Source organism: Stigmatopora nigra, chromosome 12, assembly GCF_051989575.1.
Source record: "Stigmatopora nigra isolate UIUO_SnigA chromosome 12, RoL_Snig_1.1, whole genome shotgun sequence".
Classification (NCBI taxonomy): Eukaryota; Metazoa; Chordata; class Actinopteri; order Syngnathiformes; family Syngnathidae; genus Stigmatopora; species Stigmatopora nigra.
Window position 1 is genome coordinate 1,652,386 of NC_135519.1, and position 27,650 is coordinate 1,680,035.

The 27,650-nt window shown below is 39.8% G+C and overlaps 1 protein-coding gene across 4 annotated transcripts; it reads left to right on the forward strand.

Moving 5' to 3' along the window:
• The first annotated feature begins 270 nt into the window (after positions 1-270).
• eno4 (enolase 4) lies at positions 271-27,650 on the forward strand. Of its 4 annotated transcripts, XM_077730156.1 has the most exons (13): positions 273-563; positions 1,753-1,881; positions 3,130-3,314; positions 5,691-5,824; positions 7,567-7,733; positions 13,087-13,215; positions 15,100-15,168; positions 15,605-15,769; positions 15,843-15,968; positions 20,913-21,087; positions 21,294-21,355; positions 22,683-22,800; positions 24,459-27,650. In XM_077730156.1, exons 1-13 carry the CDS (start codon positions 402-404, stop codon positions 24,542-24,544), a joined length of 1,707 nt encoding a protein of 568 aa, XP_077586282.1. In that variant the 5' UTR covers positions 273-401; the 3' UTR covers positions 24,545-27,650. The 4 variants fall into 4 exon arrangements, 3 of the variants coding, with proteins under 3 accessions (XP_077586283.1, XP_077586282.1, XP_077586284.1); XR_013328144.1 differs by lacking the exon at positions 21,294-21,355 and having other exon boundaries at positions 271-563; XM_077730157.1 differs by lacking the exon at positions 15,100-15,168 and having other exon boundaries at positions 272-563.

Here is a 27,650-nt window from a genome sequence, read left to right on the forward strand (position 1 = left end):
AATTTGTGAATATGTGGGCTCTTTTAAATTTCACCAAGTGATAAAATTATATAATGTATAATTTGATTTACAGTGGATTTATTGGTTCTGTTTGCTTTCATCGTTCATACATATATTCTCAAAATGCTTTGTGGTTTAAGCACAGCAAGTTTTGTTTGTTTGTTTGCTTTCTAGTTTTCCACAAATTTCCTTACAACAGGTCAAGTGTAGCATCAACAGTTTCCTTTTTGAAAATAACCACTCCATGTCATCGTTTGCGTCTGTATGTTTGTTTTCCTTCTATTTGATCCGAAAATCTAAACGGGGGAAAGGAAAGAGCAGCGCGGGTAATCTTTCCGTGCCGCTCCCATGGTAACAAAAAAAAAACAGTTGTTTCGGCGAGGACCACACCATAGCGGAATATGTCTTATTTCGTCAATTCTCTTTCTGAAGAAGACCAGGAGTTCGACGAAATTAAAAACGCAGCTGCCGAATTTTACCGGGCTAACAGAGTACCCGAGGAACTTGAGAAAGCTCTCGGGGAGCTTTTCTTCGACAACCCACGGGACGTCCACGGCTATCTGGTGCATCAAACGCTATTTCCTGACACTACATGTGCTATATTCGGCTAAAATGATTTTATGTAGACTCAGCGCCAAATATTTTCTCTAGCCAATTCACTGGCGAACAAATGAACACGGTCGATGTTATGAATTACATTTTTACGTGGTATCATATTTGACTAAATATCGCCTTCGTCTCATTTAAAAAGTAGGTTAAGTAGGTCGGGGTACAAGTGGACAAAACTACAATTTATTTACCATTAATCGTTTATTAGGAGAGTGACTATTTGCTAATTTAAAAAAATTAATGAATGAAACAACAACAATTTTAACTCTGTAAAGCTTTTACAAAATTGCACAATCTTAATTGTATATAGATATGTATGTATGTATATATAGATGTGTGTGTGTATATATATATATATATATATATATATATATATATACACACACATACATATCTATATATATATATATATATATATATATATATATATATATATATATATATATATATATATATATATATATATATATATATATATATATATATATATATATATATATATATATATATATATATATATATATATATATATATATATATATATATATATATATATATATATATATATATATATATATATATATATATATATATATATATATATATATATATATATATATATATATATATATATATATATATATATATATATATATATATATATATATATATATATATATATATATATATATATATATATATATATATACACACACACATACATATCTATATATATATACAATTAAGATTTTGTGCAATTTTATAAAAATTTTACCGGGTTAAAGTTGTTGTTTCAGTCATTTTTTTTTTTACATAAGCATATTAGTCACTCTCCTAATAAACAATTAATGGTAAATAAATTGTAGTTTTGTCCACTTGGTGGATCTTTGACCGCCCCTAACGATCTTTTATGCTACACTGGTTGGGAATGTTTCCTTGTACCCTGCGCTTGGCTGGACACCAATTCAGAGTGTTTCCCGCTTGGTGCTTGAAGTCAGCTGGGATAAGCTCCAGCACCACCCGCGACCTTTGTGAGGATAGAAAATGAATGAATTACTTTTATATTTATATATGTTTACATTTGTAATGGAAATATTTGCCCTGATTCTTATTATTATTTTTGCCTAACCACTGACTCCCTAGGCAAACTATTTCACAGACCTGTCACCACAACCACTAATCAGCAGACTGAATGGAAGGGAGACCTATGATTCAAAAGGGCAACCATGTGCTGAGGCTGAAATATTTTGCATCATCTGCAATAAGGAAACGGTAATGCTCAATATTTGATATAAATGCCCTTCTTATTCCTGGGTGTTTGGATATCTACCATAATTGGAAATGGGGATATTTTTTTTTTTATCGCCACTCGGCCATTGGGCTGCCAATATTTCATATTATCAGAGCAACTCGATTATTACGCCAAAAAAATCATTAAAGTAATGTAAAGGGAAAAGGAAGATTCAAAATTGTTTGTGTCAAATAAAAAAATAAAATAAAATAAAACATTTTGTGTTGACCAATGCGGCTAATGTAATTGGTCCTTTAACTTAATACAGTGGTACCACTGGATATGGATGTATTTACATGCAAAATATTGAGCTAGGCTTAAATGGGATTTTTTTTTGTCTCTGGATGCAAAAGAAATTTGAAATTTTAAAATGGAAAATTTGAACAATTCAAAGATCCTCTTGTAGCAACCTTTATTTTATTTATGAATTGTTGTAAGAGAGTTGCTCTCCCATTGGCTTTCTCCCAACACTCCGCTGGCCTCACGTCGGCTAGAAGGGAGGTGGGTCACCATGATGCTGGACCCGAAGTTAGTGCATTGTAGGCAGACGCAAGCACTGCCCTGAGCAGGGTAGCTGCCAGGACTGCATATAAATGCTCGCTTTTTCCTGAACCAACTCACTCCGGCGGTAAGTTCTTCAGATGTGTGTCTTTGACCGTCTGAGTTCAAACATGTTTTGTGAGTTTCTTTGTGCGGTTAATGCAGCTCCATTTTTTACTTTTTATCATTTTCATCCGAGAAAGTTATTGTAAAAAGAAGTGTACTGTTATCAAATTGTTCAGTCTTTCCATCGCCAGGTTGACAACGAACGCTTAGGCATTTTAAAATTATGAAAAGTTGTCAAAGGAAATGATCGTTGGATCGATATATCACCAATCATAACATAATTTTCAGTTGTGTGTTTACAAGCGTATGCATGTATGTTTACTCAGCTGCCAAATGTTTGCATTCATTTCCGCCCTCACCTTTCGCCCTTCCACCCCAGTGGAAAATTTTTTTGATTGTGTGATTAATTTTAAAGGCCTAATAAATACATTTCACTTTTTTGGGGTTTCACGCATATTTCATACAAAATGTGTGTAGTTTTATAATTTTGAAAGGGTTTTGGGGTAGTCTTTAGAACGGTTGAATTAAAGTGGAAGTAAAATGATCAGAACATAACTGTCATAGCAATAATGTTAATACTAGTAGATGTCAATTGTCTTTTTCTTTCTTTTTTTAATATCTAGAGTATGGCCTCTGCTACAATATCTAGCCACTTTGGACCAAAAGAGTCTGTTCTAGACTGGCAAATAAAGAGTGAGGAGAGAAGGCACCATGCCATGACTGCTGTTCAATGGATAGTTGAACCTCTGAACCAAATGCTGAAGAAGCAGAACCCTTGTAACCAATTAGAAGTTGACCATGAACTCAGGTAAGATTCAGCAACGACATCACAGCTGCACCCTTACCTCTTCTATCCATTCACTAATTCTGTGCTGCTCTTTTTTTCTGTGCCATTTAAAAAAAAATATTAATCACATTCACGTTTTAATCTCTTTGGCAAAAATGAGCTCACACAGTTGCTTATCCCCGCCAGCATGTTTTTAAATAAACCAACGTAAAATCCTACCGACAAATCTGTAATATGCATTTTGTCAGCCGCCAGAATTACTAACATTTTGCAAGCATGTAGCGAAATTTAAACTGTGAATATTTGATATTTTCACACTTCTGTGAAGACACAAAGAAGAAAGAACGACTTAACAAGCAGCTGTGACAGGATGTTTGTGTTCGGCGAGGGTGTCGGGACCACACATGAGATCCTGATGAGAGTGTAATGATTTTTATAACAGTCAGATATGCATACTTAAAAGGGTTCAAAAGTGTATGTATTTTGGTGGACACATCGCTATGTCAAAGCACAATTGAGACATTGTTCAGGCCCAAATGAAAATAAGAGAGTTGATGAAATCTTACTCTCAGGCAGGGGTTGGGAACCTTTTTGAATGAGAGAGCCATATGCAATTGCTATTTTCAAATGTTATTCCTTGACAGCTATACTCACAATTTAAAAGTCAAAATATACATGAAATTGTGGATTTTTTTGTCATTTTACCACTTTTAAAGGACAAAAAGTCTCTGGATTCTTTTTGACAAAATTGTTACGCTGTTGGTAATCAATGAATATCAATGAGTTCAATGAATATCAATGAGGGAATGGATGCAGAAGACTAATAAAAAAATGCCACAGTGCCCGATGTGACATTCCTATTGGTGTGTTCGGGACTTGAGTCTCTCACCAACGGTTTCCAAATTTTAGCTCAGAGCCATATGCACCCATCAAAGGACCCACATGTGGCCATAGGTTCAATACCCCTGCTCTGAAGTGATCTACCAACAGTACTTTGGCAATTGACCGGTTTATCATGAACGATTTAATGAGCACCCCTGCTCTGAAAGGTATCAGTGTTTGCATGATTGGTTGTTCGTGTCGTTTTGCTCTGGTATTGGCTGGCAACCAATGCAGGGTGTACCCCGCTTACTACCCAGAGTTGGCTGGGATAGGCTCCAGCACCCCTGCAACAATTACAAGGATATTGTTTCCTTCAGTCATTTTCTCTTCATCTTCGCTTTATCCTCACAAGGGTCACGGGGAGTGGTGGCACTACATGCCAGAGCCAGGGGACACCTGGAATCGGTGGCCAGCCGATAGCAGAGCACAAGGACATGGACAATCATTCAATTTAAAGTGTACTCGGAGAGAACCGACACAGGCCCGGGGAGAACATGCAAACTCCCCATAGGTGGACCGACCTGGATTTGAACCCAGAAATAGGATTGGATTGGATAACTTTATTCATCCTGTATTCGGAAAAGGAAATTGTGACAGTAGCAAGAAGGGGGGAAATGCAGATCCAGAAAAAAAACACAGTTATAAGTTAGACAGGTCGGCCAGAAAGGGCACAGAACAGCAAAGCAAAAGCACAAAATACAAAGCAAAGCAAAGTAAAGGGATCATTAAGAATCACCAAATCAAATCATCAAGACTGAAAAGCAGCAAAAACACAAAAACGAACAAGAGTGGACAGAGCTTCCGCCCCCGGCCGCAGCTTGAACGGCACCATCTTGGATGCGGTAGCAAAAATGGATACAGACTCAAGAAAAAGAACTTGTAAAGTTGGATAAAACTGGAACCACACACAGGAAGTCTTTCACAGGACGGGGAACTTCTTCAGACTGGGACCGAGTTAGAGAATATGCAGAGTCACTCCTCCAAGCATATCCGCACAGTTCCTCAGTAGTCTGGAGCTGAGGACAACAGTAGCAGAGAAGAAGCCTTCATCTCCGTTTCCGGCCTGGTAAGCACCGACAGCTCTTCCATTTTATCCCATGATAGAATGGTTGGTCTGAAGTATCGCTTCTTCTCACTTTTGTCCAGCTCCGAATTTCCAGTGATGTTGAGGTGTTGCTCCTTCTGCTGAGTATTGAAAGCTAGTCCTGTGTATGACAGCGTAGGCATGGCTGAATGGTTCCAAAAAAGAAGTAGCAGAAGGCAGAAACCAGGCTAACAGAACAAAGAGAGTTGTAATAGCATTAAAGTAAAAAGTATATCATACAAAGTAAAGTAAAAAGGAATGTATTAAGAAATATTAAAATGTAATTTAAAAAAGATAAAGGGCTGCAAAACACGAAAAAGAGTGGACAGAACTACTGCCACTGGCTTCCGCGTGACGGCGCCATCTTGGGAAAAAAAAGAATTAAATGCATGACAGATTGAAATGTGTTGTTTATGTTCTAAATTCCACAGCAATTTTTTCATGGCTCGCCAGCAGGAAGAGAAAGAACTGAGGGAACTTGAGGAGAGTGCTTCTATCGTTGAACAAGAGGTGGAGGTTCCAGCTTCCCCGTCTGAAAAGAAAAAGGAAAAGAAAACTGATAAAAGTAATGATTAATTTAGCCTGACTGGTAACCATTTGGTTTTATTTGATAGGACAAAAAATTATGTTATCAGAATAAACAAGAATGTTTTTTTCCAGCACATTATGATGTAAATATGTATACAACTGAACATTTTGTAATGGATAAATAGGTGTTTATTCAGCCTTGTGTATCCAATTTTACTGGATACCCAAAATGAATAACTAGGCTAGTTTTTATGAGATTCTACAGAAATAGGCTCAGCACAGTTGGACCATATGTTCTATATTTGGTAACTTTTTTTACCAAATGTTGAAGTTTAACCTGATTTTCATAAATGTCCAATCCATTTTTTTAGTAACTAGTAATGGAGGGCCATTCATGGATTGATAATTGCCAAAAACTCCAAAACCGGACAAGGTCAAAGTGGTCAATATTATTATTAAAATGTTATTTAATCATTTATTAAATAATGTTTTAATATAATACAGTACTTATTTGATATTTTAGTCATTGTTTTGTCAAAATGGAATCAAATTGATTGCCGTTTTTGTCGTCATACAAGTTGCTAGCACTCTCGAACGTAGCGATTAACAGCGTGCTGTAATGCCAGTCTTGTTTACATTGGAGAGCATGATGCTGGACAGCAGTGGTTTGAGTGCCTGTTTTCTGAGCTTAGGCAACAGGCTCGGTCGATACCCTTGCTTCTCCTTCCTCTCCTTTCTTCGCCGGTCAGATCTGATAACAATCCACAAAGGCCCCGCCAATCTTGCTATTTCTTCCAGAATGTAATGTGAGGGATGGAAGTCGCTAGAAACTGTAATTTCCTCCTATAAACCAATGTTTAATGAGTCTTTATGGTTATATTTGATGTTAAATTTTGGCGTTCACGAACAACTCGCGAAAAAAAACACACAAAACTCAACAAGTGCACAGGTTGGGAGAGCTTGCAGGCATTGCATGCTCCCACTCCGCTATCTTGTCCATGTAAATTCTACTCATATGGTTGGCTGTTGGAATGTTTTCAAAGACTTAAATGATGCTGGAAAGCTGTCTCTTGAAAAATGTTGTCAAACAACTTGAGTGTTCTTACCTGAACCAATCTGAATGCCACTCAGTATCGTAACTAGTTACATGACACTATGCTATTTAGCAGCGCCGTTAGAATAATCAGTGTGAATTTTGCCGATTTCACAAATGTCAATAGACATTAAATGGACCAAGCATGCTCGAACAGTGGACATTACTGCTCTTTCACTCAAGCCACACTTATTGTCAGACCAAAATGATTGCTTTTATAACAATGGGCCAAACCTGTCAACCTCTGCAAATAACTGCCCTTATAAATGATTATGATTCCCTGTACAAACCCCCCCAAAAAACTTACAACTGTTTGCAAGGTTTTTTGGGGGTTTGTACAATGTTTGTAAGGTTTTTGGGGGTTTGTACGGGGAATTATAATCATTTATAAGTACAGTTATTGGCAGAGGTTGACAGGTATGCGGAATGCAGAAATAATAAACTGGCAGCTGTATTGTCACAACGTGCAATATTTATCTGCATGTGTCATTTTTCATGGAGTCAAGAGAAAATCCCCAAAAGTATGTCAGTGTAGCAACATGTGGGTTATGATTTATAGGAAAATTACCATTTTAGCTTGGTTGAATATGTACTTAAAAAGCGTTCTTTTAATGTGTTAGCAAACTTTCAGTGTCCTGGCTAAAGGCAAAGTTTATTTCATTTTTCATATTTTTTTATATTTACAGAAAAAAAAGGCGGTTCAGACAAGCCATTTATTCCAGCAGAGCCTCCTGAACCAGTCCTACCTGGTTGCTTAGCCATTGGGTCTGTATCTTTGGCTGTGGCAAAAAGTGCAGCCCAAATAAAGGATACTCCATTATACAAGTACATCCGCACTCTAATGAACCCAAAGGTGAGAGCCAAGGGTTTAACTCTGGGGTGACTATTAAAACCTTTGTTTCATCCATTCATCTGTTCGTTCATTCAGTTATTTATTCTTTCATACATCTATCCATCCTTTTATCCACATACTAATGCTGGAGCCAATCCCAGCTGACTTTAGGCAAAAGGCAGGCTACACCCGAGACTAGTCGCCAGTCAACCATACAGCACACAGACAGACAACCATTCGTACTCAGAATCATACCGCCACCGAGCGGTAATCAATCCCACGCTTGCCGACACCAAAGTCTGTCACTGAAGTGAACCATACACCATTAGGTGCCCCCTTCCAATTATTTTCAGTAAACACTTTGAGTCCTATGGTCATCGTAAATGCTGATCAATCATGTAGCTTCTTTAAAGCTCCTTAAAAATAAACTATTTTATACAGAGAGCTGCTGTCAACATTAAACTAAAGTGATTATTTCAAACTCACCTAATCTTTATATAGCATCAACAGAAAACAGTAAACAGTACATCAGCGGCGGTCCGTTAATTTTCTAGCGACACCTTCAGCTGTCGGAATCAATCCAACCCTCCAAAACAATTTTGTGGCTTTATAGCCTCTACTGCAGGTACAGCTTGCGACACATAAAAAATCATCAATAATAACTTCATGCAATTGAAATATTATTTAGGAATATAGCCATTTTTTTATTCACCAAAAATCTTTTTTACCTCTACACAGTATCCATCCTCCTTTCTTTCCTGCCTTCTTTTCCATCGCAATCCACGCCAATGCTGAAAGTCGAGCCTATCGTGTCGTATTTCTGGCAAACGTTTATATTCGATTTAGTGCTGAAAATGTTTGTTCTCGGTTGTGACAGGCTTGCTTTGGAGTCCAACCTTTCTTAATGATGTCCAGCTTTTTTTCTTGAAAAGTCTTTGACAATAAATCTGCAAACATTTTTTCTCCTTCAGCCATTGCGGGTTGACAAAACCGCTATTAAATCAACACAGCAATATATTTGCTTGGGCAGCTCGCTCCAGATACAGTTTGGTATCTCTGGCTAGTCCACTCTATCACTATCCAATCATAGTTGATGAAGGCAATGACGTATCCCTACGCCTGCGAGAAGGCAATGACGTATCCCTACGCCTGCGAGAAGGCAATGACGTATTCCTACGCCTGCGAGAAGGCAATGACGTATGCCTGCGCCTGCGAGAAGGCTGTCCCTCTCTCTCCCCTCCGTAAAATCTGTCTATTTTTAGTACTAAACATCATAACCACTAGTTACCTGTTACTCAATTAAAAGATGGAAAATGAGAACAAATAAAAATGCATTTGCAATTTAACATCCTGTTTTTGGTGGGTTTTTTTAGAGGGTTAGAGTGAATTAATTTGTTTTTAGTTCATTTCAATGGGAAACGTTCATTTGAAATACGAATAAATCGACATACAAGCTCAGTCCCAGAACGCACCAAACTTGTATCTCGAGGTACCACTGTATGTTAGAAGCCCAGACGTTCCTTCCTTCAGCCACTTTATATAGCTCTTCCAGGAGTCTAGAGAGGAGATATAGTATCTTCAGTTTGTCGTGTGTCAACGCGATCGCTTTCCCCTAGTGGGATTTGCCTGGAACATCTCACCATGAGGCAATCGGGAGGCATCCTAGTCAAATGCCCCAGTCACCTCATCTCCGCTCAATGCAGACGAGCAGCAGCTCTACTTTAAGACTGTGGATGAAATTAGATTAGACTTCAAGTACTGTACTCAGTGAAAATAGTTCATCTCCACTTTATTTTTTCAAAAAAAAGGTTATGGTGAGCTTTAGTCCAAGTCCTCTTCATCAGATTCGGTGTTGGATCATTGATGGAATCTTCAGTAGGCGCCATAGGGACAGTGGGAGGAGCTTCTTTCTGCGAAATGTTTTTGGTGTACAAGGAACATGGCGACCGCCGTTTCTTTTCTTGTACAAATATGCTTTTGTACAAGGACATGACACTGTCAAAACGATTGGCAATTGCCAATGGCTCCGACCATGTTGTCATCAATCTCCTGGAGAAGTTGTTGCAAATTGCATTCCATTTTGAAAATGTCTTTTAAATGTCTCATCGTGACGGCTTCATGGTCGTATCTACAGCATAAATCCCTCATAATTTAGTTTTTTTTCCCCATAGTGGTTACCAGTTGCTTAGTATCCTCGGAAACACATATTGTGCCCGTCTTCCGAATGTTCGCTCCTTCTTTCTTGGTAAGACGCAGAGGCGATTTATTTATGCTACACTATTGTGCTGCACCCTTCAGCATAGCACTGTCACTTTTTCACTGTCTCGTGTTTTCCTGTGCTCCTTGGATGCCAGTATGCTTCGGATGGATTTTCAACGGAGACTCAAAATCCAAACAAAGCTGGATTAGGCTTGGTGTAGTCTTTCTCCACAGGTGATGTGCACAGCGGGAAATTAGCTCGCAACAAAATAGGACAAGAAAAGATGTCGAGCTTCTCTGCCTTTTTACATCATTCTTCTTCCACGGTGAAATATGGCTTCTTCAGCGTTGAGTGCCACCCATTTCCGCGTTGAAGAAGAAGCAGAGCCCTGATTTCTCCCAGTTTTTTATCCCTTGTCTATTGCTTGCGAGTTTCAGTGTGAATTTGAACATTTTATGAACTTTTTTGTTTTATACTTAATATAGTACTGACACCGCAAATATTGAAGCTGCAAAGTGGTACAGTAAGTACACAATGACAATACAGTATTATCTTAGCCTTAACACATGTGAAATAGAATGCCCAAACTTTAAGCTTTGCAAGCACTTCTTTCTCCAAGATGGCGCCGTTCACACAGTAGCTCTGTCCACTCTTATTTATTTTCGTGTTTTACAGCCCTTCTATCTTTTTTTAATTACATTTTAAAACTTCTTAAATACATTCCCTTTTACTTTATTTGTACTTTCTACTTTTTACTTCAATGTTTTTACAACTTTCCTTGTTCTGTTGGCCTGGCTTCTTTCTGCTACTTCTTTTTTGGAACCATTCAGCCATGTCTACGTTGTCATACACATGGGACGAGCAACACCTCAATGCCGCTGAAAATTCGGAGCTGGACAAAGGTGCTCGGAGAAGAAGCAATGCATCTGACCAACCATTCCATCATGGGATAATATGGAAGACCTGTCGGCGCTTACCATGCCGGAAACAGAGTCGAGGAGTTCTATTCTGTTACTGTTGTCTTCAGTTCCAGTCTACTGAGGAACTGTGCGGATAAGCTTGGAAGACTGACTCTGTATATTCTCTACCTCGGTCACAGTCTGCAGAAATTCCCCATATTGTGGAAGACTTCCCGTGTGTGGTTTCAGTTTTTGTCCAACTTTACAACGTCTTTTTGAGTCTGTATCGTTTTTGCAACCAAAATGGCGGCCGGTGGCGGTAGCTCCGTCCACTCTTGCTTTTTTATGTTTTTGCTGCTTTTCAGTCTTAATGATTTGATTTGGTGATTCTTAATGATCCATTTACTTTGATTTTCTGCGGCCTTTGCGACTGTACTGTCTAACTTATAACTATGCCTTTTCTGTATCTGCATTCTCACCCTCTTGCTACTGTCACAATGACATTTCCCAAATACGGGATGAATAAAGTTATCCAATCCAATCCAATCATTGTACAAGTTCAAAACAGAGATATTTGTCTTTCTTTGATTGCTCAGCAGTCCAGTAACCTGTATCCATTGTCTATGGCGTGCGGGGCATTTAGTTTTCCAGATGTGCATTCTTCTGATAAGATAAGGGAGTGTCCTTGGCACCTCTAGCTTTGGGGTATCCTGCAAGCAGGGGCCCATTGTGTTCCTTTGTCTCCATCTGTTTTAGGCCTACTGACAACAAACAGACTCGCCACGTTTTACTGGATATATTTCAATGTGGCGGCCTGTTGGCGCGAGTGGTTAACGCGTCGGCCTCACTGCTCTGGGGTCCTAGGTTCAAGTCCAGGTCGGTTCACTTGTGTGGAGTTTGCATGTTCTCCCCGAGCCTACGTGGGTTTCCTCCGTGTACTCCGATTTCCTCCCACATTCCAGAGACTTGCATGGTAGGCTGTTTAGACACTCTAAATTGCCCTTAGGTATGAGTGTGAGCGTGAATGATTGTGTGTTTACTTGTGCCCTGTGATTGGCTGGCCACCAATTCAGGGTGTCCGCTGCTTCTGGCCCGGTGTCAGCTGGGATAGGCTCCAGCACACCCCACGAACCAAATGAGGATTAACTGGTTCAGAAAATAATATGATATGATCCCACTCATCTCATACCCAGGGCTTCCTTCCTACCAGAGAGGTCTCATTCAACATCCCAAGAGCCTACTTCTGCAGCTAGGCTCTTCCTTTTGCAGCCAACCAACTGTCCATGCTCCTAAGCCCCTTCCACAAGTGGAAATAAGGGAAGGGAAACCCATATTGCCTCTTCTAGCTGTGCCTGTCTGAGCTTCATGGGTGCAGGCCTGGCCACCTTGGGCTTGCCATCCTGCTGTCCTCCTATACTTACTACCTCCAGACCTTGCTCAAAGAATGGAAAACTAGATTTTATATGAATCATCATTAATCTTTGGTAGATGTTACCTGATAAAATAGCCTGAATAAAAGTCATAATTTTCCTCGACTTAGAGAACTGTAAGAGAACATGCAAACTCCACACAAGAAGGTCCAAACTTGGGATTGAACCCTCAATCATAGAACTGTTAGGCCAACATGCTAACCACAACCACGCCACAATTGAAGCAGAACATTGTCATCATTTCAAAGAAAATACCATTAACGAGTGGCAACAAACCAAGGTGATGTCGCAAAGTATAAGGTTCAATTTGATTGAAGGAACATTTGCAATAAAAATGAGAGCTGAAAGATGACAAGGATGTTGAAACAAAAAAAAAAAGAATAGTCAGCCACTGATAAATAAATTATTATTCAAAGATGCTTTGAAGGAAAAATGTACCTTAAAGAGGTAAAATTGTAATAGCACACCCAATTTCCCCCTATATGCTAACCTTCACACGTTTGATGACAGCACACAACACTCACTTACTTTAGCACCTTTTATTTATTCATTAATTCATTTTCAACACCGCTTATCCTGGTCAAGGTCGTAGAGTGCTGAAGCATATCCCAGCAGACTTCGGCAAAAGGCAGGTCGACGACACCCAAGACTGGGTGCCATTCAGTTGTAGGGCTCACACAGAGACAGACAACAACTTGCGCACACAATCACACCACGACTGAGTGGGAATTGATCCAACATAGCCCTCACCGAAGTCAAGCAAATGAACCAATGCATCATCAGTTGGCCCTATTTCAGCACTGTTTTACACTAAATGTAAAAATATGCTGAATTTTTATGTGTAGGATAAAACTGGATTTCACATTCCTGTCTGCCTGGTAACTTTATTAAGCTGTGGGAAGACTTCTCCTGGAAAACTGAACTTGCTCGAAGAGGTAATACTGGTACCTAACCCAGGACAACAGGTCAAACAGGTATACTTTCAAACCACTTCATCCATAGTTGCTGTTTCATCTCTCCTCAACTTTCTAGTGTGAGGGGGCAATGATTAAGATTGATAAAAGGGGTTTGGATACAACTTTGTATGCTCTGCGCTTTTCCATCCTGAAAACAGAAAAAAAAGATGTATATTCTAAAATGTCTTAGATTCATATTTTTTAAGGGTGGTAAAAAAATAATGATGTACATACAGAAGAAGCTGCAGTACACACTGTTGTTCTTGTTTTTTCTTCAGTCATGGGCTGTTAAAGAAATGTCTCGTAACAGTGAATAATTTTGATTGTTTAGCATTTCTCTTGTGGGGGCTCGGTGGATTGTTTAGCACGTCTGCCTCACGTTTCTGAGGTCATGGAATGAATTGCCGGTGGGTTCCCACTATCTTCTGTGGAGTTTGCATGTTCTCTTCGAGCTTGCATGGGTTTTCTTCAGGCATTCTGGTTTCCTCCGACCTCCCCAAAAACCTGCATGGTATGCTGGTTATACACACTAAATTGTCCCTAGGTATGAATGAGACTTGAATGGTTGTCCGTCTCCTTGTGTGCTGTGATTGGCTGGTGACCAATTCAAGGTATGCGCTGCATCCTACCTTTAAATGACTGTGATAGGGTGAGTGGTATGGAAAATTAATGAATGAATAGCATTTATTTTCAGCTGCTTTGATGTGTGTGAAAATATAATGAAATTGTCAATAATAACATTGATACACTGCATAGGTCAATAATTCATTAACTTAATAGTTATGTACTAACTATTAAGTTAGTTATTAACTCACGAGTATTACTAATACATACACCATGACATAATCATTGGTGCTGGCTAATCTAACTTGTATTACTTCAGCAGTAAATTTCTTTTACGAATCAAATTTCATCTTCATATATGTATATATATATATATATATATATATATATATATATATATATATATATATATATATATATATATATATATATATATATATATATATATATATATATATATATATATATATATATATATATATATATATATATATATATATATATATATATATATATATATATATATATATATATATATATATATATATATATATATATATATATATATATATATATATATATATATATATATATATATATATATATATATATATATATATATATATATATAAATTATGTTACATAATGTTTTAATGGGAAAAAATACTATTAATAACTCAAATATCGAGATAAGCTAGCCGGTTCGTGATGTAGAGGTTCACTCGCCTAACTTCGGTGTGGGCAGGCGTGGGCTTGATTCTTGTTGGTGCCAGTATGATTGTGAGTGCGTATGGCCTTTTGCCTCTCTCTGTGCACTACGGCTGACTGGTGATCGGCGTCAGCCTCACAGTTCTGGGTTAAAATCCACATTGGTCCACCTGTTTGGAGTTTGCATGCTCTCCCTGGGCCTGCGTGGGTTTCCTCTGGGTACTCTGGTTCCTCCCATATTCCAAAAGCATGCATGGTAAACTGATTGGAGATATGTGTGCATGGTTGTCCGTCCCTTTGTGCCCTGTGATTGGCTGACCTCAGATTCAGGGTGTCTCCCGCCTCTGGCCCGGAGTCAGCTGGGATAGGCTCCAGCACCCCCAGAAAATTAGTTGAGAAATAATCAAATGTCTTTCCACTGTTTTTGCACTCATGTATAACTATTTAGCCCATGAACTCACTTTATATGCTAAATAGGGAAAGTCAAAATGAGAATGTATAGTATAATTGAAATGTGACATAATCAGGCATGCAGATGACCTGTATTGGGTGTGAAGTGTTTTTCAGAGTTCCGACAACCACTCAGGCATTTCTACACATGGCATGCTAAACTGTGGCCTCCTTTAACAGATTATAACAATGACAACAAACTTACAGAAGGAAATGATGAGAATAATAACCATGTCATCAAAAGCTGGGGTGAGGGTCATTTTCATTTATTGGTAGAAAGGACAAGAACAGAAGAATATTGTAGCACATTTCAACCCTCAGAATAATTGTAGGGTGAGAGACTAGTTGCAAAAGGGTTTTCTAGTTAAATATTTCTCCAAAAAGAAAATATAATATACATTGAGTTTTGTGAACCCTAGAGTTTAGTTAAAAATATTCAACCATTCACACTGACAAACAGAATGTCAACACATTGTGAGTGACACATTCAATTATGCAAAATAACCTTGTAATCCTAATGGGTTATTGCCACCATAGCCACGAGTAAGCACAACCTTTATTCATCACATTTGAACATACAGTTTGTAAAGGCTTTTATGATGAATGCAAAATAATAAGTTATGTTTATCTATAAGTACAGATGTAAATAATTTAGTTCTTCAAACGCACCTCGTGTTGCTCCAAGGTCACCCAAGCCATTCTGACTGACAAAGGTGTGATACCCATGAGCTATGATCGTGCTGAACTAGCACTGGACCTGATAAATGACGCCTGTAATAACCTTGATCTTGAACTGGGAACGGAGATCCATCTGGCTTTGAACTGTGCTGGCTCTGACCTGATGGACTATGTAAGTATATGAGTGCTCTATAGGGAGAAAGAGTGCTGAGAACTGCTTGCCTGCCTACTTTTCTTGATTTCAGACCAAGGAAAAGTATGAGATTGCAACAGGATCTTTTAAGTCTCCAGATGAGCTTGTGACCTTGTATCAAACCCTTATCAACAAATATACCGCAGTAGTGGCCATAATTGATCCATTCAGAAGGGAGGTATGTACCTGTAGCTTTAAAATGACCGTTTTTCCAGAATAATGATTGCATTTTTATTTATTCATTATAGTTTGGCTGGGGGTCGCGACTTATGTGTGAAATTATTCGCACAATATGAATTCCTGTTCCGATCATGGCGATTTCTCTTTATTGCAAATGTACCACAACAGAATGAAGGTACGAGGGAAGCAGCATAGGCAGATCGGTGAACGTGGCGTGAGGGTTGAGAGCCGTGAAGTCCGTGAGAAAATCCAAGGTGAACGTACAAGATCCGTGGACCGAGAAACGTGGTCTTAGGGCAAAGAATTCTGAGATCAGACAACATGAACAAGGAAAAGCACGAGAAGGTACTAACAGTGAACTGATATAGACGATCCAGCGACGTGGTCAAGCTCTAGGTGGCTTGAGTATGTCGGTGATGAAGATGAGTCACACCTAGTGCTGCTCGTCCCGTCTGGTGCTGAAGCTGGGTTTGGATGACAGGCGGATCACCCACCTGCCTAGCTCTGGGCACGGCAGTTAGGGTGCTAGTTGTTGACATATTCAATTCGGTGCTCGGACGTTTGGGCGCCGGTCTTTTGGTCGCCGGTCAAATGGTGACATAGAGTTTACTGTTGAAACCGGCTCTCAAAATTATATTCATGAGAGAGAGTTTAATATCTAAATATCTACTGTTGATTCATGAGAGTTTAATATAAATATCTACTGTTGATTCATGAGAGAGTTTAATATAAATATCTACTGTTGATTCATGAGAGAGTCTAATATAAATATCTACTGTTGATTCATGAGAGAGTTTATTATCTAAGTACTGTTTAATATCTAAGTACTATTGAAAATAGTAGATATTTAGATATTAAACTCTCTCATGAATATAATTTTGACAGCTGGTTTCAACAGTACTTATATATTAAACAGTACTTAGATATTAAACTCTCTCTCTTAGATATTAAACTCTCTCATTAATATAATTTTGAGAGCTGGTTTCAACAGTAAACTGTTGTCACCATTTCACCGGCGTCCAAAAGGGACCAAAAGACCGGCGACCAAAAGACCGGCGACCAAAAGACCGCCGACCAAACATCCGGTCACGATTCAATCCAGGGTAGGTGGTTGTTCCAGGTGGTTGCTGCGCCTGGGTGGTGCAGTGGAGCGCTGACTCCCAGCTGCTGATTTGTACGATCACATTGTCTGTTTGTCTGCGGGTGATATTCGTAGGAGAAGCTCACCGTAATCTGCAGAGCTGAGCAAAATGCGGTCCAAACGAAGAAGGTGAATTGGGGACTGCGGTCCGTGCCAATCTCAGCAGAAATTCCATGTGGATAGAGGACATGCTGCACCTGTAAATGGGCAGTCTCCTGGGTTGAGGGGAGTTTACAGAAGGCAACAAAGTGCGCGGCTTTGGAAAAACAAAGCTGACGGGAAGACATGAGGAAACGAGGAACATTCGTACCAACGCAAACAAACAACATAGTGTAAAGCAGACGATCCGCCAAAGACTGAGAAACACACGGGGTTTAAATAGACAGACATGTGTTGACGAGACAATTAGGTACAATTGAGTAACACAATAGGGAGCAAGCAGTTGGTACACCAACGGTGAAGAAACGACAAGTGAACACAATTGGCAATCACATGGACAGGTCACATTGAAAAAAGCATAACAAAATCAGACCTTAACACTTTTTAGGAACAATTTGTCAAGGGCCCAGTTTTTTTCATACTTTAATTTTTACCATAGCACCAAACAAGGTTATAAAATTCATGGTGGGACAGGTTTGTTATGGGTAGAACTTGAAAGCCCTGGCCTTAACCCCATCCAACACATTTAATGAACTAGAAAAGTGTTGTGGGTAAGCATGAATAACCTCTGACCTCTCAAAATGTTCTTCTGGATGAATGGACAAAGACCCTTTGACACAGAACAGTTTTTAGAGACCCCTCTTATATAACCACCATTCTTTTAAGATGCTATTTATCGACCCTAATGAGGATAAAGCGGTTCAAAAAATGAGATGACTACTATGTGTAATGTATAACTATTCAAAAGATAGATGTATCATTTTCTAGGGCTTCCACTTTGTGGCATTTCTTTAGTAAAGACAAAACTCAAAGCCAATTTAAGCATGGTCTCCATACAAATCATTTAACAGTTCCATCAATCACTGTGATAAAAGAGGTTTTATAGATTGTCTCATCTTATCTCATTTTCTGAACCGCTTTATCCCTACCAGGGTTCAGGGGGGTGCTGGAGCCTAACCTAGCTGACGCCGGGCCGGAGTTGATGGCCAGCCAATCGCAGGTCACAAGGAGACGGACAACAAGGCACCCTCACACCCATACCTAGGGGCAATTTAGTTTCCAAACAGCCTACCGTGCATGTTTTTTTAAATTTGGGAGGAAACCGGAATACCCACACAGGCCTGGGGAAGAACATGCAAACTGCACACAGGTGGACGTGACCGGGATTTGAACCCAGAGCTGTGAGGCCGATGCACTAACTCCTCACCCCAACGGGCCGCCAGGAATTGTCTGACTTTGGTGCGGCCATGCGCAGGCTCGATTCCCGCTGATGGGGCTATGATTGTGAGCTCGGATGGTCGTTTGCCTCTCTCTGTTCCCTACGACTCAGCGGAGACCAGTCTAGGGTGTAATACTCTGCCTTTCGCCCAGAGTCAACTGGGATAGGCTCTGGTAAACTGCAAGCCTTCCGGTAATGGGAGATGAATGAATACTAATTATTTCTAGGGGTGCACAGTATGAGGGTTAGCACATGCGCCTCACAGTTCTTAGATTGAGGGTTCAGTCCCCGGTGGGGGGGACCTGGAAATTTCGGCGACCGGACACTGCGTCGACGGACAATTTGTCGCCGGACACTTCATCGTCAGACAGTTCGCCTAACCTTAACCACTATAAAAGAAGACAAAGGAAATACACATATTCTTTATTAAAGAAAATAAAACAGTAAAAACTCGCTCGACAACACAAAAACATTAACATTTGGTCGTGTGCAAATGCTAAATGTGCTTGTCTCTAAACACACTACGCACGAAGCGGTTCCTACGTTGAGCGCTCCATGTTTGGAAGGTGCTTGGACGTCTGGTCGCTGGTCTTTTGGTCCCTTTTGGTCGCCGGTCAAATGGTGACAGAGAGTTTACTGTTGAAACCAGCTCTCAAAATTATATTCATGAGAGAAAGGTTAATTTCAAAGAGAGAGAGTTTAATATCTAAGTACTGTTTAATATCTAAGTACTATTTAATAACTAATTACTGTTTAATATCTAAGTACTGTTTAATATCTAATTACTGTTTAATATCTAAGTACTGTTTAATATCTAATTACCGTTTAATAACTAAGTAATGTTTGATATCTAAGTACTATTAGAAACAGTAGATATTTAGATATTAAACTCTCTCATGAATTTAATTTTGAGAACTGGTTTCAACAGTACTTAGATATTAAACAGTACTTAGATATTGAACTCAGCTTTCCTACAATTGTGATTAGTCAGGTATGTTGTGATTTAACAAAGGAGGGGCAACTACTTTTTCACAGAGGGTTAAGGCCTGGCTGCTGGATGAACAACATTGTCATCAAAACCCTAACTAGACCTATGTTATTTACATATGTCTCATGGTTTCTGTGCTGTTTCCTTGTCTTATGCACAGACTTTGCTCAGGGCAGGGAGTGGGACAGAGGAAGAGTGAGGGAGAAGGCGTGAGAGAGAAATTGTGGGAGATTGTGAGAGTGAGATAGTGTGAGAGAGTAAGGGTGTGAGAGAGAGTGAGAAAGTGTGAGTGTCAGAGATAGTGCAAGAGAGTGAGAGTGTGAGACTGTAAGAGTGAGAAAGAGTGTGAGAATGTAAGAGTGAGAGGGACTTTACAGCAACACGCTCATAACAGGGTTCTGGTGTGTTGAAGGCTCCCCTTTTTCAGATGTTTGCTTTGCTATTAAATCTATGTAAAATCGGCTGGCTTTTGCACATATTTTCGACTTGGTGGCACTATGTCTTGGTAGCTGTTTATATTTTATCCCTATTAAAAGAAGGTGCTTCATCTCGTTATGAGTGTCACTGTGCATATTTCTTCATTGCGAGCAAATATATAATAATGTAAGACTAATAACCCTAACAGTTAGTCCTTTGGAAGGGTTGATACCCTTTGTAGCAGGGTTGTCAAACGGGTCCTCAAAGGACCGCAGTGGTGCATGTTTTCATTCCAACTCAACAAAAGGATACCTTTTGCCAGGGTAATACGTTAGTTAAAGTCAGGTGCTACCTATTTTAGAAAACAACTGATTGGTTAAAATGTCGGCACTGGATCAGTTGGAACAAAACCCAGGACCCACTGCGTTCCTCAACAGAATCGGTTTGACACGTGCTTTAATAGCTTCTTTCTGCTTAAGGATGTTACGTTGTACTCCTGTCGTATTGGCAAGCCAGCTCAGTCATGCGGACACCACTTTCATGATGTTTTTCTATTATTTCGTGCTTAATATCGATTGTCATCATATGCCTTTTCTTCTCACTACCCTTCAATTTTCCGGCTTGCTTTGGGCATATTGTTTTTTCCTTAATTCTGCACTAATTAACGTAAAAATCATGTAAAGGCAACCTGAGTGCCCAGTGCTCACAAATATGTTTACGCGAGGAAGATGCATGGAGAAAAACAGTGTGCTGTTGTCATAAGGAGACTCTTGTGTACTCGGCCAACTGTTTTTTTTTTTTTTTTTTCATGAATAGTTTTAATTAGTCTTACAGCCAATGGTGGAATTGTTGTGATTGTGAGTGCGAGTGATTGTCTGTCATTATGTGTGTCTTACAAGTGACCAGTCAAGGGTGTATACTGCCTTTCTGTATACATTTGTCTAGATATTCAAATATGTTCAGTGTACATTAAATAAAATATCCCTTTGTCAGCTTTTGTTTTTTTGGATTTTGAAAGGATCGAGAACAGTGGGAGAAACTTAGCACTCTGATTGGAGATTCATGCGTGCTTCTGTCTGATGCGACAAACAAGCCACGGGGTCTTCCCCTTCCTGGAGTCACTGGTTACATCCTAAAGCATGTCAACGAGATAACTGTCAGCGACTTGATCTCCATCACGTCCGAGCAACAAGGTAACACTTCTACCAACTGCTGACACCACCCACGGGGTCCGGTTTCAAGCAATATGCGTCATTAATTTTAACAGTAAATTCCAGACATATTTTATGTTAGAATTTTGTTTTGTAAAACAAAGTTGCTGAAATCAACCTTATCACTAAAAAATATCATTGATGGAATTATGTCAATGCCCATTTTGTATTAATGCTACCTCATACAGGTTCCATTCTTATGGGGACAGCAAGTAATGAGCCCTGTGATGACGCCTCCTTGTCAGACATTGTGAGTGTTATTGCTATTGTGTTGTTGCTATAAAAGTCTCAAAGATGCTCATGTTGTCCTTGTTATTGATTAATTGACCTGTTTTACTTTAAGCTCAGTTAGTATGAAATGTAAAATTTTGATTGCGCATCTTTGCGAAACAAAAAATCATTATATAACACTGAGAAACTTTCCAAACACATTTTAAAATTCTTGAAAGGTTGTTATGACAAAACGTTCCACAATGTGAAGTATTTTTCTACAATTAATTTTTGTTGTTGAGTTTCCTCACGGCAGTGACCGAGTGCTTAGCTTATCAGCCTCACAGTTCTGCGGTTGAGGTTTCATTCCCAGGTGGGTCCTGACTGTGTGGAGTGTGCATGCTTTTCCCGGATACTACTGAGGTTTCCTCCCACATCCGCAAAACATGCTTAGTAAGCTGGTTGAACACTCTAAATTGACCATTGGTATGAATGTGAGCGTGAATGGTTGTCCATCTCTTTGTGCTCTGCGATTGACTGGCCGGCAATCCAGGGTGCCCCTGGCTCATGCCCATAGTTAGCTTTTATAGGCTCCAGCACCCCCCACAACCCCTGTGAGGAAAACAAATAAATGAGTTTCTCCACTTAAATGTTCAGGATTGTCAATCAAATGTACATATCTGAAATTAACATTCAAATCCAACATCTGCAGTTTTTGAATGGTGCTGCAAAGCATTTGTGCGAGATAGTCATTGCCCTCCAAAGCAATAACATAAAACTTTTCCGAGTTTTTGCAAATTACTTGGATATTTTTTTAAAATTCAACATCACATGAGGATTCAACTAAGAGTTCACTTACTAGTGTGACCTAACTGTGCTCCAGGCCAGGAACAGTTGGCCGATCATTCTACTTCCGGATTTTTAGGTGAATATTACAATTACTCGTAGACAAAGAACACATAAAATATTTCACTTTTTATGTATACATAAAACAACAACAACAACAAAAACATTATACCAGCAGTAAAACGTGGTCTATTTAGTTTGAAGGTGATGGTTTCTGACCTCAGAATGCTGTAAATTCAACAAATGACCATTTTCTGTTCTTTTCAATATATAAAATGTTTTGAAACTCTATTCTAGTTGATAATTTGGAACAATGCATTTTTCATTTATTAATTTTGAAAATTATTGTGAGGTCTGCTCAATGACATTCAATTTGTACTCTAACCATTTATCGCTGAAAAGGATGCTGACTGTCAATTGCATCAACCATATAAAAAGATAACAGAAGAAACATAATTTACATTGTACTTTGGAACACAGATTAATTGTCATTCTCTTTCTCACATTGTTTATTCTTTCAGGCTGTGGGTTTGGGCATGGACTATGTCAAACTGGGAGGTCTGAGCTGTGCAGAAAAGATGACTAAATACAACAGACTGGTCTCTATAGAGGAAGAGCTGGCCCAACAAGGGATCCTGGGTATGTTTTTCTCTAGTTACTCTCTTTCTCAAGAAGAGCTCAGACAAAATCCAAAACAGGAAGTCTCACTCTCTAGCTCCCCATCCATCCCTTCTCTTGGGTGAGAAAGAAACCAGCGAAACTAGTTTAAAGATGAAAAGTATTACCTTGGAGCTGTTAAAGGGCTGCCTGAATCCTGGCGAGGACAAACGCATCCCTTGTTTTTTCAAAATAGCAATGAAAAGGTTCGTGAGATTATTCCCCATAACAAATAACAGATTTTTTGATTGATCCAAAAAGTCAAGGTCTCTGATCATTTTAGCTGTAGGGGAGAACCTTTTTTATAGATTTCAATAAATATAAACTGCAATTACACTACCCAATCACCACAATGAATGGGAGCACTGATGCAATGCTAGTTCCAGACCAACTTTCAGGTAAAGAACAAAGCTATTTTTAGTATGGTGAGCTATCGAGCACCTAGCACAAGTACAAATGCAAAATAGCCCAGCCAAAATGAGCTATTATGAAATGCAGGACATCACCAAGCCGACCCATTAAAAGATCCAAGTGAAGTCTTCCTGTCGTTTTCTTTCTTTATTATAAATGCTTCTTAAATTCTTGTGCAAATAGAGCAGCCTTATTGCAAATGTCTTTAACCCATTTTTACCCACTTTCCTCATTTGAGGACAATCGACTTCATGTTTCATTCATTCATCGGGAGGAAAGGGGCGGGGGTTACTAAAAGCCTATCCCTGCTGACTTTGGGCACTAGCAGACGGACAACCATCCACACTTACACTAATACCTAGGGGCAATTGAGATTGTCCAATCAGCCTACTATGCATGTGTGTGGAATGTGGGAGGAAACCGGAGTGCCCGGGAAAAACCCACGCAGGCCTGGTTAAACACTCAAACTCCACACAGGTGGACCGACCTGGATTTGAAACCAGCACCCCATAGCTGTGAGGCTGATGCACTAACCACTCGTTCCCCCCGGGCAATCGTTTTAATAGATTGTGCCGTGTGCTTTTTTTACTATTTATTATATATATAATATTTACGATATTTCTCTTTTTAGAAAAATAAATCATTTTTTTTAAACCACGGGGAATTCGATGATGGGGGAGAGAGTGAGTGAGAGAGAGAGAGAGGTTTATTTGACAGAGCACTCGTAACATGCTTAACATGAGGCCTTTTCTTCACACTACCCTTCATTGCACTGGCTTGCTTTAGACCCATTGTGCTTCCCTTAATTCTACACTGTTTAATGCAAAAAAATAAAAATGCCCGGAAAAATGCAACGTTCCGCCCGGTGCTTGTAGAGATCTTTGCACGAGGCAGATGCGGGGAGCGAGAAAGTGCGGGGAAATCATAAAGCAGCTTCTCGTGGCCTGGCCAACAGGCTGTCTCAAATGCTCATATCTCAAAATTTGTCTCATATCTCAAGGCAAAGATTTGCTCTGAATTTTACTCGTATCTCAAATTCCTCGTATGTTGGGGCACTCAAATGTCGAGGTATTACAGTACTGATATTAAGCAACACCAACTTCTGTTGGTAAAGTTGCAGCAATTGTGACAAGCAACCGATGGATACAACAAACCCCTTTCCCCATACTTTGTGTGTTTAGAAAAAAATAATCTGTTCAATTGATATTACAATGTTTTCTCCTCTGCAGTGTCTAAAGAAAAACACTCCCTGCCCCTTTTCCAAGAAACAGAAGAAGAGGAAGAGAAGGAGAAAGAAGAAGAAACAACTTCATGAATTTGTGGTTTGACCATCCTAGTTAAAGTCTCAGATCATTTTAGTTATTGTGCAAGTGTGTAGTGAAAAACATATACATCCATTTTTTTTCATGACATTGTTTCATAGCTGCTAAAGAACAACACTTCCTGCCACTGTTCCCCAAAACAGAAGAAGGTGGAAGTTTAGTGATTGTATGTAAGATTTCTATATTCTAACAGTAGCATCGTCACAAAATATGTCACCACCTTGTTTTTCTCAATGTACTATAGAAGCCATTGGGCGTAATTTCTGTCAAATATTATTCTGTGATTAATTCCACGCGTGCCACTTTGTAGTGTAGAGTTCACTCGCCTGACTTCGCTGTGGGCAGGCGTGGGCTCAATACCTAGTGGTGGGGGTATGATTGTGAGTGTGAATGGTTGTTTGTCTCTCTGTGTTCTCTATGGTTGACTGGTGACCAACTTAGTGTGTAGTCTGCCATTAGCCCAAAGTCAGCTGGGTTAGGCTCCAGCAACAACTCTAAGAACCCTAAGGATGCACAGTACAGAAGATGAATGAATGAATGAATAATTGCTTGAGTCATGTACCTTGTCATTGCTTTTTGTGGGACCAGAAAAACATCTTGCCTGACTCAACATATTAATAGGTTTTCAAACCACTGTGTACTGAACCCGACCTGCACAGGTGGGTAGACTAGCCCAAAGCCAAAAGATTTTTCTTAAGTAAGAATAGCATTACTTAAAAGAAGAAAAAAATAATAATTATTTGAGCAGGTTATATTCATAAAAGTCGTGGGGGCAGCAGGCAGACCCTGAATTAGTTGCCAGTCAATCTCTGAACACGAGAAGGCGACCAACCAGTCATGTGCTCACTTATACCTAGGGACAAATTGGAGTGGTCAATCAGTTCAGAATGCATGCTTTTATGATGTAGGAGGAAAGCAGAGTGCCAATGCTGGCAGGTACTCGGACGTTTCGTCGAAAGACGTATGGTCCCCGGACGTTTGGTCCCTGGATGGGGCGTCGACCGGATGTTTCGGGGAACGGACGGGCCATCGACCGGTCGTTTGGTCGCCAGGTTCGCTCCCTCTTATGAGAGGATGTACGTCCGGCTGCCATCCATTCTTTTTGACTTGCGGGCCAGAATGGATGGCAGCCGGATCTCCATTGCCGTCAATGGCAGCCAGACGTCCATCGCCGTCAATGGCATCTTATTGATAATGTGTTTAATTTGGGACAATAATAGTATAAAAGAGGCAAGTTTGTCTACACCAGGGGTGGGCAAACTTTTTGATTTGCGGGCCAGAATAAAATTGGACAGTATTTGGACACGCAATGTAATCTATCAAACCTGGGAATTGAAATATAAGAAAAAAGGACACAATTGAAGGTGAAAATGTATTTTGAAATTGACTTTCACAATTGAGAACATATTAACCAACAAAAGAAAGCAGTCTTTATATTGAGAGTGAAGAGCGGTATTGCAGGGCATAGGGAAATGAATGAGGTCATTGATTTTTACTATAATTTGCACAACGTCGGCGGGCCGGATTAACAAGTCTGACGGACGGTATATATGGCCCGTGGGCCGTAGTTTGAAAAACATTTACACACGCCAATACAAGCGAATCTGGGGGTGGGCGAGCGAGCAAATCCGGCGATGAATAGCAATGTACACACACGCCAATAGATATTTTGATATTAATGCTCTTACTTTGTCAATGCAATTAGAAACTCACTCTCTCTCTCATGATTATGATTTTGAGAGCGAGAGATTACCTGGTTGATTGCTTCCAACAGTTAATTCTCTTCCGGGAGCGAGCATGCAAATCCGGCGATGAATAGCAATGTACACACACGCCAATAGATATGCCGGAGTGAGCGATATTTAGATATTTATTATTAATGCTCTTACATTGTCAATGCAATTACAGCATTCTCCCACAATCTCTCTCTCGCTCCCTCTCCCTCAGTCTCCCTCTGTCCCACTCCCTGCCCAACAGTATGTCTCTCTCCCTCTCATTTGAGGGAGCGAACCCGGCGACCAAACGTTCGGTCGACAGCCCGTCCGTTCTCTGAAACGTCCGGTCAATGCCACGTCCGGGAACCAGACGTCCAGGGACCAAACGTCTTTTGACGGAACGTCCGGTCACGATGTATGTGGAGAATATGCTAACTCTAAACAGGAAGGCCAGAACCCAACAGAGATTGAACCCTTAATCTCGAAACTATGAGGTGGATGTGCTAACCACTCCTTCATTGTGCCAACCAAAAAGAAGGCACAAGTAAAAGTTGAAGTAGTCAATGCAGCCTCATGTTAGTGTGAATAGAGCGTTTAATATTAGCTAACATAGCATTGCTAGTTTCTCTCGTGTGCCGGTCGCAAGGCCAAATAAATGCATCTGGCGTAAACTCTTGCCAAACATATTATGCAAAGATATCCATCCAGATATCCATAAGTAGGTGAGCTGGGGTGTATTACCGCATGGGGAACTTCCTTACCCACTAAGGAAGCAGAAGGCTGCGGTTAATGAATCTCTTAATGACGGTCGAGGCCCAGGTCAACAAAGAATGCCATTTCCGTTGTTAGCTGCTTTTGAAAATTGGGTTAGTGTTGGCCGAAACAAAGGCAACGGGGAATATGGATCAATCAGCCGCGAGAGAAGAGTAAATGGAAGTGTTTAGAACTGACAGTTCAGGGGTCGAAGGTTTGATCCCAGGTTGGTCCTCCCTGTGTGGAGTCTGCATGTTTTCCATGGGCTTGTGTGGGCTTTCTACTCTGGTTTCATCCCACATCCCAAAAAACATGCATGATAGACAGATTGGAAACTCTAAATTGCCCCAAGGTATGAGTGTAAGTGTTAATGGTTGTCATTCTCCCTGTTCCCTGCGATTGGCTGGCCACAACTCAGGGTGTCCCTTGCCTGTTGCCTTTAGTTAGCTGGGATAGGCTCCAGCAACCCTCACAACCCTTATGAGAATAAGCAGTTCTGAAAACGAATGAAATGCCAGTTTATATTTAACATACCAATGGAATGTCAAGGATTTTTATGAATTAAATAACCAGAGCAGGTTTGTTAAAGAGTCGAATACATCTCTGCTGCTCAATAAATGTTGGACACGAA

Excerpts from the sequence above, each read along its gene's own strand:
- eno4 (XM_077730156.1), top strand. The coding sequence starts at position 402 with ATGTCTTATTTCGTCAATTCTCTTTCTGAAGAAGACCAGGAGTTCGAC. Across the intron at positions 564-1,752 it reads GGGACGTCCACGGCTATCTG|GCAAACTATTTCACAGACCT; the intron begins GTGCATCAAACG and ends CTGACTCCCTAG. Across the intron at positions 3,315-5,690 it reads GAAGTTGACCATGAACTCAG|CAATTTTTTCATGGCTCGCC; the intron begins GTAAGATTCAGC and ends TAAATTCCACAG.